At 50.8% G+C, this 20589-nt stretch overlaps 1 protein-coding gene across 4 annotated transcripts in view; it reads right to left on the bottom strand.

Moving 5' to 3' along the window:
• ANK1 (ankyrin 1) overlaps positions 1-7959 on the bottom strand; it is a 249618-nt gene extending 241659 nt beyond the window's left edge. For 3 of the 4 annotated variants that reach the window (XM_074383825.1, XM_074383830.1, XM_074383826.1), the window contains exon 1: positions 7178-7959. In XM_074383825.1, the coding sequence (XP_074239926.1) occupies positions 7178-7303 (126 nt within the window). In that variant the 5' untranslated portion in view covers positions 7304-7959. The remainder of the gene's footprint in view (positions 1-7177) is intronic. The other variant, XM_010330238.3, reaches the window with a different exon arrangement.
• Between the last annotated feature and the right edge of the window lie 12630 nt (positions 7960-20589).

Below are 20589 nucleotides of genomic sequence, written 5' to 3'. Positions count from 1 at the left end.
TACAGGCATGAGCCACTGCGCCCAGACAGGGAAGGAAAGATATCTTCAGCTTTGACTCTTCTCTCAGTGCCTAAAATAGCTTTGAATATCCTAAGGGTGCAACCAATACCTGGGGAGGTAGCCCAGTGCCATGGGCTGTGAATAAGCTTTAGAGTCAGGTGCATCTGGGTTAGAGCCCGAGCTCTGGGTTTACCAACCTATTGGGTGACAGAGTGTGACAATGCATGCCATGCATGTGGAACACTAGAGACCCCCAATAAGTGCAGGCACCTCCCTTGATAAAGAACTTTTTTGGCAGTATCATTGTCAGTGCTCGCCAATGGATGCAAAAGCAACTGGACACATACTATTTCCTTAGTGAAAACACAGGGAAATCTTTGAGGAAAAGAATCCAGTCACACTGGAAGCAAATGAGAAGGAAAAAAAATGGTGCTCTCTTTATTTTAATTGGCTGGCCATTAAGTCTTTGCTTTCACTTTTCGTGTCTCCAATGCAAGTTTTCATTTCTTGGAGAATGTGCTGTGCTTTGTACACCTAAGATCCAAAGAGTCTCCACCAGAGGAGTCTGGTCTCCCCACGGCAGCACACGTTCCATTATCTGTGATAATGTTCACACCCAGATTTACTACCCATGGATCTAACAGCCATAGGATTCTCAGCAAAGTTAGGAAGCCCTTTTATGTTCCCCTCTGATAGACAGCACAGATGCCACACAGGACTTCAATAAAGCTTGTAAGTATCCAAGACCACCTGGAAGTTATCGACTGAACCCATGCAGATTACTGAGCAGGTCTACAATAAAAAATCCTGTCCAAATAGAAAATTCCTTTTTTTTTCCTGAAAATGAAATGAAGATATGATATAAAGTATCCTTTCCTCATTTCCCAATACTGAGAGAATAACAAGCTGGCCTTCCTCGGCAAACCTCAACACTTTACCATGCCACTGGAATGAAAGGCGTGAACTTTGGTAGAGGATTTATTAGAAAGAATAACTTTATGAATAATCATTATGTTATCAGCTATAATCCCTTAAACATATGGGAGTTTAAAATTTTACAAAGCACACTCTCATTTATTATCTCATTTGATCCTCATCCCTATTTTACAGATGAGCAAACTGAAGCTGGAAGAAATTCAGAGGCTTATTCATGCATAGCTGAAACATGTAAAAGCTCAAACTGGGACCCGGGCAGCCCACCCCAAGCCTAGCATTCCGTAGGAGGTGGACTTTGAGCTTTTCAAGAACCAGAAATGGAGATAGAGAGCCAGGCAAAGCTGATTTGCCTTTCTCAAACAAACATTGGCCGGGGTTCCGGTGCGATGGCCCACGACTGTAATCCCAGCACTTTGGGAGGCCAAGGCAGGTGGATCGCCTAAAGTCAGGAGTTTGAGAACAGCCTGGCCAATATGGTGAAATGCAATCTCTACTAAAGACACGAAAATTTGCTGAGTGTGGTGGCGCATGCCTGTAATCCTACCTACTCAGGAGGCTGAGGCAGGAGAATCATTTGAACTTGGGAGGCGGAGATTGCAGTAAGCCAAGATTGTACCACTGCACTCCAACCTGGGTGACAGAGTGAGACTCCATCTCAAAAAAAGAAAAGAAAAAAAAATGACCACTCATTTTATTTCAGTCAGAATAATTCAAGGTGGGGAGAAACAATAGATTTACTTGGTACCAATTCTTTAGGGGTACTGGCTCTCTCAAAATCCAAAAGAACAACTAAGAAAAACACATGTACTAGTTAAATGTAGCTTTTCAATCAATTCAAGCCATACATATGTAGTGAATGGTTACATACAAAGATTCAAGTGTTGGCTTCAAAGCACTTGTAATTTAGTAGAAAAGATAAAACAAGAACTTGTGTGTGTGCATGTGTGTATGCATGGGAAGTGCAGAGAGCGAAGGGGTAGGGGTAGGGAGGGGGCAGCTATGAAAGGTTTCTTGCAGGTGACAGTGATGGGCTTTGACATTGAAGGAGGAAGAAATCAATGACAGGATCGCCTATACAAAGGCGTTGCCACAGCAGACACAGGGGCCAGCTAACACAGATGAAGAAAGAGGACCCACACATAGGAAACACTTGCCACTGCTTGCTCATTTGTTTTGCAAAAACAGGGAAGAAGCCTTGGATGGGTTTGCTTTTTGTTTTTGTTTTTTAAGCATTGCCACATTGAGAGGAGAGGAGCAGAACTGGTGAGCCAGCAGCCTTTGCTGGGGTGAGCCAAAGAAACAAGAAGACACTGGAGGCTGGCTCAGGTCCCCTGCCCAGGGAGGTGGCTTGCTCCAGGCTCTGAATTTCGGCTGCTGCCGCACCTGCTCTGAGATAGTCCAGCACTAGATGGTTTGCGCATCACTTCCTCCTCACAGCTGGCCCTCACAGAGGTGGAGCAGCAGCCAAATTTCAGAGTATAACATCTCGGCTCTCAGACCCTGCTCTTCTGGTCTAGCCCTGGCTGGGAAGTGAGGCGAGCTCCTGGGAACAGCCCCCACCGCTGCTACCTCTGCAGCAGGGAGGGAGGAGCTGGACGGAAAAATGGACAGGAGGCAGGCTGGGAAAATTCCCACATCTTCAGCCACTGCCAGCGCCTCCCAGAGCTCCAAAGAGGCAGGCCCACCTCCATTTCTTGAGGCTACCAAGGTACTAAAATAAGGAATGCCAAAGCAGAGATACCAAAGGTGTGGTATATGTTTTAAAGGCTTGCAACAAAGAAACGAACACTCTAATTCACATGCAATACAACATAAGTATGCTAACCAAAAGCCAAATTGAGTTTCTACATACAAATGTACATTCATGCCAGAACATATATTAGTGAAATGGTTTAGCAACAGGACCCAGGTTAAAGATGTGTGATGAGCACTGTTCTCTCTCAATTCTGTCAGTGATCTCTTGGACTGAATTTATAAACCCTTTTGGAGGTAACAGCAGAAGTTGAAATGTGAGGCCCTCTGCAAATGACAGCCATGGGCCAACACGATTCTAATGCTTAACTCCCTTCCCTCCATCCCGCTTTCCCCACCTCTAGACCCAGCAAGCCTCCTTGTCAACCCTCCAGTCTCACGCAGGTGCCCCCCAACCCAAATCTCCCCTGTGATGCCAATCACTGGATCAACAAAAAACCCCTCTGCTGTGCAGGAGCAGGGTCTCCTCCTGCTGAGAGTGGAAGGCTGCGGGCTCTTCTGTTACTGCTGCGTAGACTGGAAAGACCAACAGAGCTGCCTGCACCGCTAAGTGGCAGAGGCCACTCTCCACTTCTGGGCTTTCTTTTCTCTCTTCCTGCATTCTTCCACCATCCCTCCTTATGAGTGCCTGGCTCTTGGGACCCTGTGCAAACACTGCTGTTACAAATGTCTAAAACCACTTGACATTTAGTGCAGCAGAGACCCTGCAAGGAGCTAACTACACGCTCAGTGGTGGAATTCACTGCACCAAAAGATTAGATGTTTCCACTGCCTGCCTACAAATCTCTGTTGCTTTGCAAATGATTAGAAAAGGAAAAAAATATCAAGCTTTCTCCAGATGCCCCCAAAAGACAATCAGTCAAAGGGTGTATTGTTCATCGGAACACATGCCTGCAACCAAGACATCTGCGCAAGCAGAGATGAATATTACATTAATTCACTCATTCAACCATTCACTCCGCAAACATCCACTGCCTGCCACTTGTGTCAGATACCGAGCTAGGTGTCAGGTACTCAGCCATGAATAGGACATGATCTTTTCTTTCACCATCAGAGGACGAAGTAGGTGAACATAACTGGGGACAAAGAGAGAGCTGAGTAAACACTACCCTGGGGTCTCACGGTGCAGGCTTAGTGTGAGCCTGTCACTCAGGGCCAAGGCGTCAGCCCTCCTCTCTCCCTATCCACTCTCCTTCCATGAATTCTCCCCTCTTCCATCCTCTGTCTCACTTTTCCTCCCACCTCGCGGTCCTCCTCTCTTCCTACCCTCAAGCTCTGGGTAAACATAAAAAGCACACACATTCTTATGCCTAAGGCTCCCTCAGTCCTCGAAAGCTGTCACCCTTAATGCAAATGCCTGCTTTACACATCCTTTGCAATTTATTTCCATTTCAACCTTCAAAAGCAGGGGGACTTATCAGTAAATATCATAAACGCTGGATTTTTTTCAGCTGCAGCTTCAATCGCAGGTGCCTGCTGAGATCGGTGCTGCACACGCACAGCACTGAATGGAAACCCCATGAGAAGCAGGCACTGTTAGAGCTCCAGAGTTTAGCTCAGTTCCCTGTGTCGAGGTGGCTTCTATCTGTGTCAGCCAGTGCGTCACAACACCAGCCTCCTCCACCCCCCACACACAGCACCCCTTAGCAAGCGCCTTCCCACACAGTATCATCAACTGTAAAAACTGCAACCGTCGCCAAAGTTACAACCGCGGTTATTGCTACAAACGGGAGAGATGCGGTTCTGCTCAGTCAGTCCCTGGTAAGTAGGTTAGCCCTGGGACAAACACCTTTCCTTTGAGTAAATTCAGAATGCCCTTGCCTCAGCTATCCATCCACACAAGAGGCCAGTATCTGGGAATAAAATGTTGTCTGTGTGTATGAAGTTCCTTCTGCATGCTGGTATAAGAAATGGAAGCTGGTTCCACACACCCTGCAGTCTGTGTGAGCAGCTGTAAACTCCTCAGCTGCCTGATTTTAATACACTTCACCTTGAAAAATTGTCTCATTCGTGAAAAATGGCTTAGTTAGACTTCACCTTATATGAACCTTCGAGTTAGCCCTATGCCCTCTGCCTCCCAGGCCCTGTGTAAGCTTTCTTCAAAGGCTCCTTTCTGCACTGCCTCTCTTACCTTTCCCTCAAGAGCCTTCCACCTACTTGTGATTTTCGATTTTGCTATAAATTTTAACTCTATTCTCTGAGATGACCCTCAAGATCATCCCAATGGCTGAGAAAAGTCACAGCCCTTACAAAATATGGACAAAGCATCCCTACATCCCACCCCATACCATCTGCCCCGCACCCAAGAATCAGTCCTAAGAGTTTGCGTCATTGCTATCACTTTAAATGAAGATTTCCTTATCGTTGTATTAATCATAGCACCCAGGATACTGCATAAAATAATGAAAATCTGAATGGAAGATTTTTCAACGCTTACTGACGCAGTATGCTGCAAACGGCTAGTAAAACAAGATAACACCATTGGAGGGCAGAATATGTTAAATATTATCATCTATCACCAAAAAAAAAGAGAGAAATGAGGTTTACCACAAATGTAAACATTAAGACCAAAGCAGCAAAAAGAATATTGCAATCTCCACTTTTATATGGGTGTGTTATACATATTCAGAATTCAGAGTTATATTAAAGGGACTTTTTGCAGAATGGAAAAGAATCACAGGAGAGGGGGAGGGAGAGGGCTTTTTGACTATTTTCAAAAAATGATTTATGGTGTCAGGAGTGGCAAGGAGGAAGTTTGGGAGAGAGAGATGGTTGAGAACACTGAGTGAGCAGCTCGAAGAGGCGCACCTTGGCTCCAAAAGCAGGAGGCAGGAATGGAAACACGGAGCACTCCTTCCCAAGAAGAAGTTTACATTCACGCCAAGAAAGTGGGTGAGCATCGCCACGTAGAGCCAGACTTCCCCTGCCTGACTCACAAGATGGGTTCTGGTATTTTAGACCCCAGCTGAGGGACCTGCAGAGATTCTCTCTCTTGGCGGCACCAACCCAAACTCTGATTCACCATCGGTTTGGGAAAGGCCCCTTTTTGGTCCTCCAAAGGGGTGGTGCCTTTGTGAAATTACTATTTCCACACAAGATGGCAATCCCTCAAGAGAGGTGGGGACGTCGGTCTCTGAAGGGTACAGGAAAGCCTAGAGAGTGTGGGTTACTTCCTTTGAAATCAGAGAACATCTCTAGGAACAGACTGGATGTTGGTCTGCTGACCAACTGTCAAGGGGTGTGTGGTCCACAGGCAGCTTGCTCACCAACACTCTGCTGCCAGCCATAGGCTCCAAACTTCTTTCTCAGAATAAGACAGTTTCAGGGAAAGAAAACATGTTTACTTCTCAGCAAAGGCCAGAGCCTCTCCCTGGAAGCCCGAGGGGCCCCACTCCCTGCCAGGGAGCCCTGCAGACTGGGCCCCACATCGACGACTTCTTCGGGTGAAAATGGCTCTCCTGAAGCCGGAGTTCAGCATCTCCGATTCCCAGAATTACATCCACATACTCTTGGCCTCCTCCACGGCTCTAAGACGCCCTGACTGCTGTCACCCTCCCTTCACCATCAAAGGTGATTCTAACCTAAGGTGCTTCTCAAGGTGCTTTGATCAGGGGTAAGAGGACCCCAGACCCGAAAAGGAAGGGCTAAAAGCAGCAACAGTTCCCTCTCCGGGTCTGGGTCTTTGTGGGCCTATCTTGTCTCGGCACTCCGACACAGAAATGCCCAGAATACCTGCCCATGGGCAGAGCTGATCTCTGACCAGGCCTCTGGGCCAGGCTGGAGCACCCGTGCCTGGCTTCCAAAGGAACTTCCTCTCCCTGCCATAGGTGGCTCATTTTGAGTGACCTGAGCGTAAGATGCTGCCAAATGTCCCAGGGAAAGAAGAAAGCACCTTCTTTTCTGCTACCAGATCCGGAGGGTCAGGAAAAGTGCACCCTGAGAAGGGTCAAGGAAGGGCAGGAGCCCCACTTTCGTTCAGAGACACCTGGGAAAGACGCTCTCCGCGCCAGAGTGGGTCACCGGGGACGGCGCGGGGCAGAGCTTCCCCCCCCGGCCCCCCCCCACCACAGCCTGGAGCCGCGTTTACCCAAACCAGGTCTCCTGGAAAGCCGGCGGGGCGGCGCAGGGCAGCCCACCACCCGCAGCCAGCAGCCAAGGACAGGAAAGTTGGTCCCAGATTCCCGTGGGCCCGCCGGGCGCTGTCCAAGGTGCTGAAAGGTCTCCGCGGGCGGCGGGCCGGCGGCTTTTGCGCGCCGTCAGCCTCCCGGCCACCAGTTCTGCCCTTCCAACCTCCCGCCCTGTCCCCTTTCCGGCCGCGCAGAAGCCTCTGTCCCTCCTCTGCGCCCGCCGAGCCCTCCCCGCTCGGGTGCCTCCAACTCCGCCGCACCGGGCCCCGCGCCCCACCGTGTCCCGGGCCGCCCGGCCCCTGCCCCCAGCAGCCACTTTGAGGCGCGGCGGCCGCGAGGCTTTCGCCGCCGCCCCTACCTACCTTCTTCTTTCGGTCACGGGAGCGGTTTCTCCGCTTCCTGTTGGATTCCTCCTTCTCCTTCTGCTCCTGGAGGGCCTGCGCCTCGATGTCTTTGATTTTCTTCAGCTGTTTGGCCGCTTGAGCCATGGCGGGTCACGGCGCTTCCGTCCCCGCCTCCCGGACCCCTGGCGTTCGGCGATCCCGGCGGTGAGACCCCCCGAGAAGGGGAAGGGGTCTCTGCTTCGCAAAGGGGACAGCGTCCGTGCGCGCCGCGGGCGGGCTGCGGCGGGGTCGCCGGAAGGCGAAGGCGGCTCCGGGCGCGGAGAGCGTGGCGCGGCTGCCAGCGGCCCGGGATGGCGCTGCCGCCGCGGCCGGAGCTCGCTCCGCGGCGCCCGGGACGGGCTCTGGGCTGGGCCCGCCGCCTCCCTCCCTCCGCCTCCCTCCCTCTCCTGCGGCGGCGGCGGCGGCGCGGGGGGGCGGGGGCGGGGAGCCGGCTTGTACTGCGGCGGCGGCGGGCGGCGAACGGCTGCGGAGGGGGCGGACTCGGGCACTCAGCGCGGGAAGGCCCGGGGGCCCAGCCGGCGCGGCGAGACTGGACGCGCGGGGAGTCCGCACTGGGGCATGGCGAGCGCCTGGCTTCCGCCTCTGCAGAGCCCCGCGCCGTCGGGCGGCGGGAACAAAGCGGCCGCTCTACCCCGGCCCAGCTGCGGGCCGCAGGACCAAGCCTGGGAAAGAGGGGTGGCTGCGGGGGGCGGCGCGCCCCGCGCCCGGGCGACCGGGCAGACCAGCGCGCCTGGCGGCGGCGAGCGCGGCGACATCGCGGGCGCGGAGGCTCGGCCCGGAGGGCGGGCGGCAGGGGGCGGGGGCCGGGCCTGGGGCGCCCCCGGGCGGCTGCCGCTGCGGGCCCGAACGCGCCACCCACGAGCCCGCGCCGCGGTCCCGCCCAGGGCGCCCTCGGCGCGGGACGCGCGCCTCCGTGGCTCCCTGGGGAAGAGCCGGTTCCCGGCGCCGCGCGCTGGGAGCTTGATTTGCCCCCTTCAGACCATGTGGGCCTTTTCATTTGCATATTTCCCAATTATAGATGAAAACACGTCCATGATCAAGAGAACTGTTTTCCTTTGAGTCCTCTTGGGACGGGAGTGGAAATAGGTCCCGGCTCCAGGCCCGTCCACCCCCATCCCCGGCGCTCCCGCGCACACCTCCCTGGGGACGCCGCCTGCGCCAGTGCCCCGCGGGGAAGAGCGGCACTTGGGTCCGCAGCCCCAGACCGGCCTGCGGCCGGCGGAGGGGGCCTGGGGCTCAGCCAGTCACTCCATCACGCGGCACTGGGGCCAGTCTGGGGCCCCTGGCTTGAGAGCCGCTGCCCACCCACTCCCTCCCCATCCCGTGGGATGAGCTCTTCTTCCACAAACGGCTAAGCAGGGAGTTGTGAAAAACAATATTTAAGACTTGGAGAAGAGTTATTATGAAATAGTCTGCCTCCTTCTGCCTCCCTTAAGCGGAGGGCTTGCTGTAGACATTTACCCAGCCAGACTAGAGCCGAGAAAGAAGGCGTCTACCAAGCTGCGGAGAACGACGTCCTGGGTCTGCGAGCTGGGCTCCAGGCTGTGCATACTTGGGAGCGACTGGGCCTTGCCTGTGACCCTTGCAACCTGCAAACGCTCCCTCACTGGACCTCCCACCACCTCCCCTGCCTCTGCCCCTCTATCCGCCTCTCCACTTGCAGTCCTCTGTCAGAAGCCTTGTCTTGAAGACGATTTCCCAGGGCTGGGTCCTGGACTGAGGTCTCCTCACTCTAGACGCAGTGCAAGCCACAGATCCCAATTCCATATGGAATTTAAATTTGCTACTAGCCATACTTTAAAAAAAAATTTTTTAAAGAAACTGATAAAACTAATTTTAATAATGTATTTTAATTCAATATATTCAAAATATTTCATCACGCAATGGATTTATTATGAATAGGACATTTTACATTCTTTTACTAAGTTCAATATTCGGCATGTATTTCACACGTAGGACACATCTACATTCAGACCCGACACATTTTAATTGCTTAAGAGTTACATTTGACTAGTGGCTACCCTATTAACACAGCGCAGATCTAGGCGGTCTCCCCAGGCCAACTCAACCCTGGCCTGGGCTGTAATCAACCTGCCAACAACGCACATATTTTATCTCCAGCACAGCCCTCTTCCTTGAGCCTCCTCACAGTCATGCCTCCATCCCCCTTGGCCACCCACCTGTCCACCCTCCACTGCAGGATGGACTGCACATCACAGATCTGGCTATTGTCACTTCTCTGCTTAGCATCCTTCCTTTTTGCTGCTGAAGATCAGAATCTGTTACACGGACTGTGAGGACATGAATGATCAGGCCCTTCATCCCCACTGACTCATCTAGCCCAGGTCTGCACTGGTCCCAGTGCTCCAGTCTCAGCAGCACTTCAGCAGGTCTGTGTTGTCCCTTTACCATGTTGTGTCCTTGATGGCCCCTGCACAGACTGCTCTGTGTTCTCTCCACCTCCACCCCCAGTCTAGCTAACTCCAACTCACTCATTAGATTTCACAGTGGTCTTCACGTCCTCCGGGGCCCCAGACTAGCTCTATCCTCTCACAGTAACATCATGTGTGCCTCCTTCATGACATGTAATTTTACATTGGTGTGATTGATTGGATTCATGCACAGCTCTCCCATTAGACTTGAAGCTCCATAAGGGAAGGGGTAGTGTCTGGTTTTGCTCACTATTGTATCTGCAGCACTTTCATTGTGCCTGACAGATAGCAGGGGCTCGATAAACATGTGTTGAAGAAATCCACAGGTCTACTGTGTCCTGGCTTAAGGAATAATCACCAAAAAAAATGGCAGCATTTCCATTGCACCAAGTATTATCACCATTTTACAGATGGGAAAGATGAGGCACAGAGAGGCTGAGTAACTTACTCGAAGTCACACAGCTAATAGTGGAGCCGCCTGTAATCCTAGTGCTTTGAAAGGCTAAAGCCAGAGGATCACTTGAGCCCAGGAGTTCGAGACCAGCTTAGTCAACATAGTGAGACTCTGTCTACAAAAAATAAAATTAAAACAATTAGCCAGGCATGGTGGCTCATTAAGTATGGCCCCAGCTACTCAGGAAGCTGGGGTGGGAGGATCACTTTAGCCCAAGAGTTTCAGGCTGAAGTGAGCTATGATTGCACCACTGCACTCCATCCTGGGTGACAAAGCAAGACTCTGTCTCTAAAATTAAAATAAAATAAAAATAAAAAACAGCAGAACCAGAACTTGAATCCTGAAGGGCTGGCTGTGGAGTCTTAACCGCTACACTGCACTAAATCACTCTGTTTTCTTATCTATAACATGAATGCTGATATTACCTCCTTTGAGGGATTGTCAGGAGGACCAGGAGAGAAAGAGAATATGAAATCTTTCAGTAAAACATCAAGTGCTGTACAGAGCATCAGTTTCTTCATGGATGAGTTTGTGTCTAAGGCCCCTTCAGCCCCAAGACCCTCATTCCTCCTGTAGATCTAAATCTTTAGAGAAGTCTTTTGAAGGTTAGAAGAAAAAATCTCTCTGACTCAAAGGGAATATATTATTTTTAAGGAAAAGCAGACAGCACTTGGTAGATTGGGAGGTCCTGCCTGATTCCCCCTCAAATCAACACTTAGGGTGGTGGCTGTGGCCCTGAATATTCAAAAATCTCATTTGGGGTACAATAAGAGTCCTGTTCATGTCCCTAGTCTACTTGTGAGGTAGCTCCCCTGTATCCTATTATATATTAAGAAGATTTCAGACTTGGAAAGAGAAAGTGGGAATGTAGTGTTGAAGCCATGATCTGAAGCCTCTAACAGGCTGATCTGGACACCATGAGAGTGATAATGAAATGGTGAGTGCTCTAGCTGCATGCCTACCAAAATGAGGGACCAGGGCAATGCCAGCATCTCAGCAGCCAGAGGCACTTCCTCACTCTTGTTCAGAGGAAAGATGACACAATCCTTTTTGATACTCCCCATTGCAACAGACCATCATCATCATAATCACCAGCATCCTCATCACCACCACCATCATCATCACCATCACCACCATCATCATCATCATCATTATCCCCATAATCAGCACCATCATCACCATCACCACCATCATCATCACCATCATTATCCCCATAATCATCACCATCATTACCATCACCAGCATCATCCCCATCATCATCCCCATCATCCTCAACATCATCACCATCATCACTATCCCCATCATCATCATTACCATCATCAGCATCACCATCACCATCAGCAGCATCATCCCCATCATTCCCATCATCATCACCATCATTATTATCCCCATAATCATCACTATCACCAGCAGCAGCAGCAGCATCACCATCATCACTATCCCCATCATCATCATTACCATCATCAGCATCACCATCATCATCAGCAGCAGCAGCATCCCCATCATCATCACTATCATCATCATCAGCCCCATCATCATCACCAACACATCATCACAATCATCATCATCATCAGTGGCATCATCATCACTGGCATCATCCCATCATCAACATCATCATCATCATCACTATCAGCATTATCATCATCCCCAGCATCATCACCATCAACACATCACCAACCTTCATCATCCCCATCACCATCACCAGCATCATCATCCTCATCATATCAACATCATCCCCATCATCATCCCCATATTATCACCACCATCATCTTCATCACCATCATCATCATCGTCACTGGCATCATCACTGGCATCACCACCATTATCATCCCCATTGTCATCACCATTACCAAGCATCATCATCACCAGCATCGTCATCCCCATCATCATCATCACTATTATCACCATCACCAACATCACCATCACCAGCATCATCAGCATCATCATAACCATCATCATCACCATCACTAGTTTCATCATCACCACCATCATGATCATCACCACAGGATCATCACCCCAGCATCATCATCATTATCACCATCACCAACATCATCACCATCACCAGCATCATCAGCAGCATCATCACCATCATCAGCCCCCTCATCATCGCCATCATCACCATCAGCAGCAGGAGCAGCATCACCATCACCAGCACCAGCACCATCATCACCGTTATCATTCTCATTATAATCATCACCATCATCATCATCACCAGCATCACATCACCCTCATCACCATCACCAGCTTCACCATCTCCATCATCATCATCCTCATCATCACCATCCTCATCATCATCCCCATCATTATCAGCAGCAGCAGCAGCAGCAGCACACCATCACCATCAGCAGCATCATCATCACCAGCAGCAACAGCATCATAATCACCACTCACTGACCTAATTTTTGCTGTGCCCCAAGCACTGCTGATCATTTTCCAAATATTGATTTCTGATAACAAAAGCACTGATGGCCCTGTTTTTCATATGAGGAAGCTGAGGTTGTGCTATAGTTTTGATGTATGTCCTCTCCAAACCTCTGTTGAAATTTGATCCTCAAAGCTGGAAGTGAGGCAGTGAGGCCTAATGAGAGGTGTTTGGGTCGCGGGGGTGGTTCCCTCATGAAGGAACAATTAATGACCTCCCTTGTGCTTAAGTGAGTTCTCACTCTTAGTTCCCACTACGAATGATTGTTAGGAAGAGCCAGGCCCCTCCCCTCTTTCTTGCTTCCTCTCTCGCAGTGTGATCTCTGCACACTCTGGCTCCCCTTCCCCTCCCACCATGACTGGAAGCAGCCTGAGGCCTTCCCCAGATGCAGATGTTAGCATCACACTTCCTGTAGAGCTATGAGCCAAATAAACATTTTTTCTTTATAAATGACCCTGCCTCAGATATTCCTTTATAGCAACACGAACAGACCAAGACAGACCACCTGTGTTTAAGTGACTTCCTTGAGGTCACATTCTGATGGAGCAGAGTAGGAATTCAGGCCCAAGCTACCTGATGCAAGGCCTGACATAAAAGGAACCATCAGGTGACCGATTTTGACAGTGACTCAGCCGGTTCTCCTGAGTGTAGAAGTATTAGTAACCTGAGTTAGACACAAAAAATAATATCCCCAGGCAGGCAACCAAAGGACCAAACTATTCCTCCAAAGTGGTAGAAACAAAAGCCACAGTGATCCCCACACAGCATCAAGAGACAAGACAAGAGACTGTCCCACTGTGGTCCCCAGAGAGTCACCACCTCCACTAGAATCACACCCCTCACTGAGGGGTCCCTGCTGGGCTCCCACCATTCATTCTCAAGCTCTTGTCATTTCTTGGGACCCACAATGCAGGTCACTAAGCCATGGGTGAGGACAGTTGGTTATTCGACATTCAGGGCAGTGGTGTGGGGAGTGAATCTGAACTCTAGCACAGAAAACAGCCCCAGCTCTTTGTGATTTTTTTTTCCGTAGGGACACTTATTACTCAAAGACATTCTGTATTTCAGTGGGACCTTTTTGTTTAGCTACTAAGTAAAGGGGAAGAGTCCATTTTCATATATTTGCTTTCTTCCCTAAGATTTCCATCTGGTTCCCAGCCCCATTCTGAGTGTATGCATTTATGCAACTAGATCGACTTGTGTTTTTAAAAGAAACATTATTAATAATTAATAAAGCTTCCCAAGATAAAAGCTGCCTCCTGAACTAAATAATATGAATAGCTAAAACATAATGAGAGCACCAGGCGTTCTTCTAAGCTTATTTAACCCTAAGAACAACTCCATGAGGCAGATGCCATTATCATCATCATTTTACAGACAAGGAAACTGAGGCACAGAGAGAATGAATGCCCCGTTCAAGATCAATGGCTAGTAAGTCATGGACCTCAGATTTGAACCAAAACAGTCTTTAGAGACTGTGTTATTTTACTGCTACTTAGAGCAAGCATCCTAAATTGAGGGTGGGTCTGAAAGATTCTGTCTATGTACCATTAATCCTCTTTAGAAAAGAAAGAGCCAACCAGTGTTTACCAGCCGTGACTCCTCTGAGGGCAGATGGCTGTGGGGTCCCAGCATCTAGTCCAGTGCCACACCCTATAGGTGTTCAGGTCAAGTTTGATCCAGGAGAGGTTATCCAGGAGGCATGAATATAGAGAACACAACAGAAAAACAAATGGAAAATTAGAATTGCAGAATGAGAAGGAACTGCCTTGCATTTCCCAACCAATGGGAGGCTTCTTCACGCTCATGTTCCCAGACCAGATCACTCCCCAAGAACGCTGCGGTCTCCTTCCCACAGGGTTCACGCCATCTCCCCGGGGCGTGTGTGCACATGAGCCCCACTCTGCCATCCAGGGCTACACTGAGACTCTGCTTCTATGTGATAGCCTTTCAACTATTTGAGGAGAGCTTTCACTCTCCCCTGTGCTTGACCAAAATAATGTCAGAAGTTCACAGCAAAGGTGAATATTGAGCTCACGGATACCTGATTTCCTGTCCAAGGTTTACCAATGACAGCAATCTATCCTTTTCATAATTGCATTTTCTAGGGTGGAATTTGAAGAGATAAAAGAGCCAACAAGCCAAAGTGTTCAGAGAAAACAGAAAAGCAGGACGAGGGTTTACATACGGATTCGTAGAAAATGATGGGAGTGAGGCTGGGCGAGGTAGTTCCTGCCTGTAATCCCAGCACTTTGGGAGGCTAAGGTGGGTGGATCACCTGAGGTCAGGAGTTTGAGACCAGCCTGACTAACATGGTGAAACCCCCTCTCTACTAAAAAATACAAAAATTTGCTGGGTGTTATGGTGCATGCCTGTAATCCCAGCTACTTGGGAGGCTGAGGCAGGAGAATTGCTTGAACCCAGGAGGCAGAGATTGCAGTGAGCCGAGGTTGTGCCACTGCACAGGCGACAGAGAGAGACTCTGTTTCCAAAAGAAAGGAGAGAGAGAGAAGGAAGGGAGGGAGGGAGGGAGGGAGGGAGGGAGGGAAAGAAAGGAGGAAAGGGAGGCAGGGATGGGAGAAGAGAGAGAGGCAAGAAGGAGGGCATGGGAGGGGAGGGGAGGGGAGGAGAGGGGAGAGTGGAAGGGAGGGGAGGAAAGTCTGGTGTTGGCTGGCTGGGTCCTCAGACCTGTATATGGGTGAGGCCCCTACTGCTCCCTCCTCTGCATTCTCCCACCCACGATGGTCACCACCTCACCCCTCCATGGTGACAATGCCTTCCACTCTGGAGTGGAGACGGAAGCCCCGGGTTGCCTGTGCTCAGCGCCCTCCAGTCCCTGCCATTGAAACTTGTCTGGACCCACCCCTCATTGATGCCTTTGAATCCCATTCCTTCTCACCTCCTCAGAAAACCGGGCTGCAGAGAGCCCTGCTCCCACTGTGTCCCCATGGGGTGCCTATTACCAGCTCTTCCAGCCTGTAACTCCCGGGGGCAGCCCTACTGCACTCCAAATTCTCTTGCCACCTTGGCACCTATGGACGCATTTGGATCTGACTCCTTGGAGCCTTTGACCTGGCGGTGTTACCTCCCCTGTTCCTGAGACCCCACCCTCTCCTCTTCCAACTCCTGGATGCTTTCTATAGGGCTCACTAATAGAAGCTTCTGCCTGGGCTCTTTTTCAGTTTATACTTTCTCCCTCCATGATCTTAGCCTTGACTTCCACTAGCACCCACATGCCTGGATCTACAACTCCAGCTTTGACCTCTCTCCAAAGTCTGAGGCAAGGAGTCCACCCAGCACACCATCAGAAGTCACCTCCTGGCTCCTCCATCCCCAGTTAACCCAGGCAGAAACCTGGGTATCCCAGAGAGCCCCTCTTGCTCTCCTTTACAGCCCCAAGTCCTTCTTACTCACTAGATTTCAGAGGCTTATTTCAAAACTAGTTCTCAGATTTATACATACACTCACATCACCTAAGGATCTTATGAAAGTCTGGACTCTGATTCAACTGCGATGAACAGATTGCAGCCATGGCTCATAGTCTCTCCCCTGCCTGTAGACTATTTATCTTTTTAATTTTAATTTTATTGATACATTTATTTTGAGATGGAGTCTTTCTGTTGCTGAGGCTGGAGTGCAGTGTCCCAAGAGCTCATCGCAGCCTCTGCCTACCGAGTTCAAGCGATTCTCCTGCCTCAGCCTCCCCAGTAGCTAGGTTTACAGGTACTACCCTCACACTCGACTAATTTTTGTATTTTTAGTATAGATGGGATTTCACCCTGTTGGCCAGGCTGGTCTCGAACTCCTGACCTCAGGTGATCTGTCTGCCTCAGCTCCAAAAGTGCTGGGATTACAGGCATGAGCCACCTCACCTGGCCTATGTATACAATTTACATACACAGCTGTGTAAGCCTACCCAGCCCAAGCCCATATTTCCAGCACCCCATATGCTCTCTCTTATCTCCGCTGTCAATGTCCCTCCAAAAAAGGCAAGCACTGTTTTGACCTTTAGCATCCTAGATGAGTGCCCAGGTTTGGAATCAGGCAACCCTTTCGTATCGGCCTGTGGGACTCATCCACGTTGATGTGTAAAATCGGCAGCTCTTCTCTATTCCTGTGTGGCTTCCCGTGCTCTAAACATACAAGGCATTTACCATTCTCATGTTGATGGATGCCTGCCTCAGTTCCCCTTTGAGGATACTGTGCATAAAGCCACTGTGCCCTTTCGTGGACATTTCTCTTGTAAACAGAAGCCCTCATTGGTGCCACATGTACACATATATGTTGCTTCAGTAGGTACCGCCAAACACGGCAGCCCGGTGGTGATACCAGTTTACACTCCCCTCAGCGACACAAGGGCATCCTAGATGCTCTGTACCCCCGCCAGCACCTTGGACTGACATTGCTTTCCAGCGTAGCCTTTCAGCAGCTAAGCCCCACTTTCGTCCTGTGGCTTTAACTTGCCCTGTTCTGATGACTAAGAAGTTGAGCATCCCTTTTTGTGTTTATTGGACATTTTAACATTCCTCTTTCATGAAATATCTGTTCACATCTTCTCTCTTTTTTTTTTTTTTGACACAGTGTTACTCTGTTGCCCAGGCTGTAGTACAGTGCCACAGTCTTGGCTCACTGCAACTGCCACCTCCTGGGTTCACGCCATTCTGCTGCCTCGGTCTCCCGAGTATCTGAGATTACAGGAGCGCGCCACCACATCCAGCTAATTTTTGTATTTTTAGTAGACAGGGTTTCACCATGTTGGCCAGGCTGGTCTCGAACTCCTGACCTTGTGATCTGCCCACCTCGGCCTCCCAAAGTGCTGGGATGTGAGGCACCATACCCAGCCTCATGTCATTTGCTTATGTTTTAATTGGGTTCATGGTGGTTTGAGATAGGAAAAACCAATGATTCTTTTCCTGCTCTCACTTAACACTCAATACAATGGTGAACATACTGTTTTACCTCTAATCATCAAAATATTGGGGGGTTCCCCACATACCACCAGTTCACTAGTGACCCCCAACTGGGTGTCCTAGAATCCAATTCTGTTCTGAGGCTATCTACCTGGATTTGTGGGCTCAATCCCATGAGACTGTCCCTGCTTCAGATACCAGCTGCAAGCGCGAGGTCACGACCAGTGCTTCTCTATGACTGGCTCTAAATTGGGGTCCCCATGCCCGCTCCTTGGGCTTGATTAATTTGTTAGAGTGGCTCACAGAATCCAGGGAAACACTTTACTCACATGTACCCAATTACGATCAGGGACAGAGCAGCAGATACGGATGAACAGCCAAGTGGACGGGATGCTCAGGGCGAGGCATGTGGAGAGGTCTTGGAGCTTCCAGAACCTGTCTGGGCCCCACCTTCTGGGAAAGTCCATGTGTTCAGCTACCCAGAAGCTCCCTGAAGCCCAGCCTTTTGGGTTTTATAGAGGTATGATTGACGACATCATTGGATCCACTCAATGTTCAGCTCTTCTTCCTTCCGGGAGCTGGGGGGTGGGGTGGGACTGAACGCCCCAACCCTATAATCATGCAGTTGGTTCCCCTGACAACCAGCCCATCCTGATGCCATCCAGAGCCCCCCAGGAGTCACCTCAGTAGAACAAAAGATGCTCCGATCACCAGGAAGTCCCAAGGGATTAGGAAATGGGGTCAAAGGGCAAATATTAGAACAAAAGATTCTTCCAGCACCCCCTTTACAGCAGTATGAGCAGCTATACGTTGGAAAGCAGGCCAGATACCAACGTACACATTTCTTATCATTTCACAGTGGTACTTTCCTAATCTTACTCCTCCGTGAGCTCCTCCTCATTCCCTTTCCACGCCAGTTTCCTTCCAGTATCTCCGGAGGGCACGGTGGACGCACCTCCCCACCAGGGTGAGCCTGCAGGCCCGGCCTTGCACGGAGCCGTCATTGGTGCTTAAGTCCCATCTTCCAAGCCACGTGGCTGCGCTGCACACGGACACTGGTGTCCACCAGCTCACCCCAGACATCGCTCTCCCCTCTCTCCACAGCCACCGCCCCTCCTCGGGCCCCCCACCATTGTCCCCTAGGCTGTGGTTGTCACCCACTGAAACCATGCCCCAGAGCTCAGGGAAAAAACCCAATGACTCATAGAAATGCTTGCGTTTTCAGGATAGCAGAGAAGAAAAGACAACTTCCTGAAACACTGAAACTCCCTCTGCTCATGAGATTTGAAAACTGGCTGCAATTGGATGGAACCAATATGGTCAACTAAGTCTGCACAGAGCCCGCCTGCTAATGTCACAGCCTGAATTTCCGCTGTCATACTAACTTCCCTAGAATTTGCACATGGGACCCATGAGGAGGCATGAAGAGACAGCTGCACAGGTGCAAGAACCTTCCAGATCTCCTTTATCCCCCCACCAGTCACCTACTAATCCCAGAATCCACTCCCTAAATCTTTTCTAATAAAATTCCTGCCTAAAGCCAGCACAGGGAGACAGATATCAGCTGGGCGGCTGTCTCCTCCTTAGCCCACTAGCAATCAAAAGCTTTCTTTTCTCAAAAGTCCAGTGTCGCGGCACTGGTTTCTCGCACGTTTGGGAAAGTCTCTTTTGCTTGGTAATCCCGCCAGCCAAAGCCCCGCCTCGTGTGTCACTGTAGGGTAGCCTCCTCGTCTCCTACGTCTCTCCACCTGCCTCAGCCCTTGCTGTGGCAGCCTGCCAGGGAGCCGTGGGGAGGACAATGGAGATGTCTCCCAGGCGTGATGGCTGAGGTCAAGGTCAAGATCACGCCTCAGGACTGCGAGGGAGCATCTGTCCCAGGCCTCTCTGCTCGCTCCTCGTGGCTCACGTGCTCCTTGGCTTGGAGGTGGATGTCTTGTCTTCTCCCTGCGTCTCCCATCATCTTCCCTGGGTTCGTCTGTCCCTGTGTCCAAATGTTCCCTTATAAGGACACCAGTCACACTGGATGCTGGCCCACATCAGTACCCTCCTCTTAATTTGATCAGCAAAGCCACTTTTTCCAAATGATATGTTACACACAGAGTTAAGTGACTGGCTCCAAGGCGATGGTCGCAGGTTGTGGGGGTTGGGACTGCAGCATCTTTCTGGGGGACACAATTGAACGCCTCCTACTCCCTTATCTCCTGAATTAAGCCCTCAGCAGCAAGGTTCCTCTCCACGCCAATGGAGCAAAGAGTCCCTGGGGTGGCTGTCCAGGCTCCTGGCTCACCCTCTGCCTGCCTTCTAGTCTCATGCCCCCGACACCCTCATGCCAGCCAAGAAAGAAGTCTTGCCGACCCTAACCTGGCTACGTCTGAAGCTCCATGTTCATTGCCTCAGGCCCGCTGTCTCCTCTGCAGGTCTCTTTGACCTCCAAGGCTCACAGGCTGCAGAGCTCTCCCGAAACAGCCCTGCCAGAACCCAGAACTCTTCGGGCAGATGTCCCCTTCTGTGAGAACGCACATCGCAAGCCAGTTGTGTGCCCGCTCCTCGCCTTGGTGTCCTTCAGTCTTGCCTGTCACCTACCAATCATTCCTGAAGCCCCCGCCAGGCACCAGGCACCAACTGGGCTCTGAGTTCATTGTCGCACTCAACCCCCATAGCCAACGGGTCGCAGGAGAAGCACGGTAGAGCACAGCTGAGCGGCCAGCCCTGATGTCGCCTGAGCATGCTCTTTGGGACCCAGCCCTGATGGACTGTCTGTGCACAGGATGGACAGGAGTCACAGACCCCCCCCCCAACCCAGCCCAGGGCCCAGCAGGGACCATAGCAGCTCAGGGTGGGAGGAGGGTGATGAGGAGCCGAGGCACTTAGGCTCAGATTCCGTCCCCAGAAACAGGTCACATAGCTGACTAAGAGGGAGTGAGGCGTGGAGTGGGTTGAGAGGGGCTGATGCCTTCACTCCTTGGTCTCCAGGGCCCAGAGCACCTAGCACAGCACTCCAGGGCAGGCGTCAGTGCATGTGTGGTGCACAGAGAGTCTGCAGAGACAGGAGCGGGAGAAGCCACAGCCCACTCTGGCCTTGGGGCACCTAGTCTATTTCATCAGTCAACAATTCCCAGCCGTCTCCTAAAACCTCTACAATCCCGGCACCT

The sequence above is a fragment of the Saimiri boliviensis genome, chromosome 13, assembly GCF_048565385.1.
Source record: "Saimiri boliviensis isolate mSaiBol1 chromosome 13, mSaiBol1.pri, whole genome shotgun sequence".
Taxonomy (NCBI): Eukaryota; Metazoa; Chordata; class Mammalia; order Primates; family Cebidae; genus Saimiri; species Saimiri boliviensis.
Note: the sequence above shows the minus strand (reverse complement) of the source record. Positions and strands in the feature narration are given on the sequence as shown.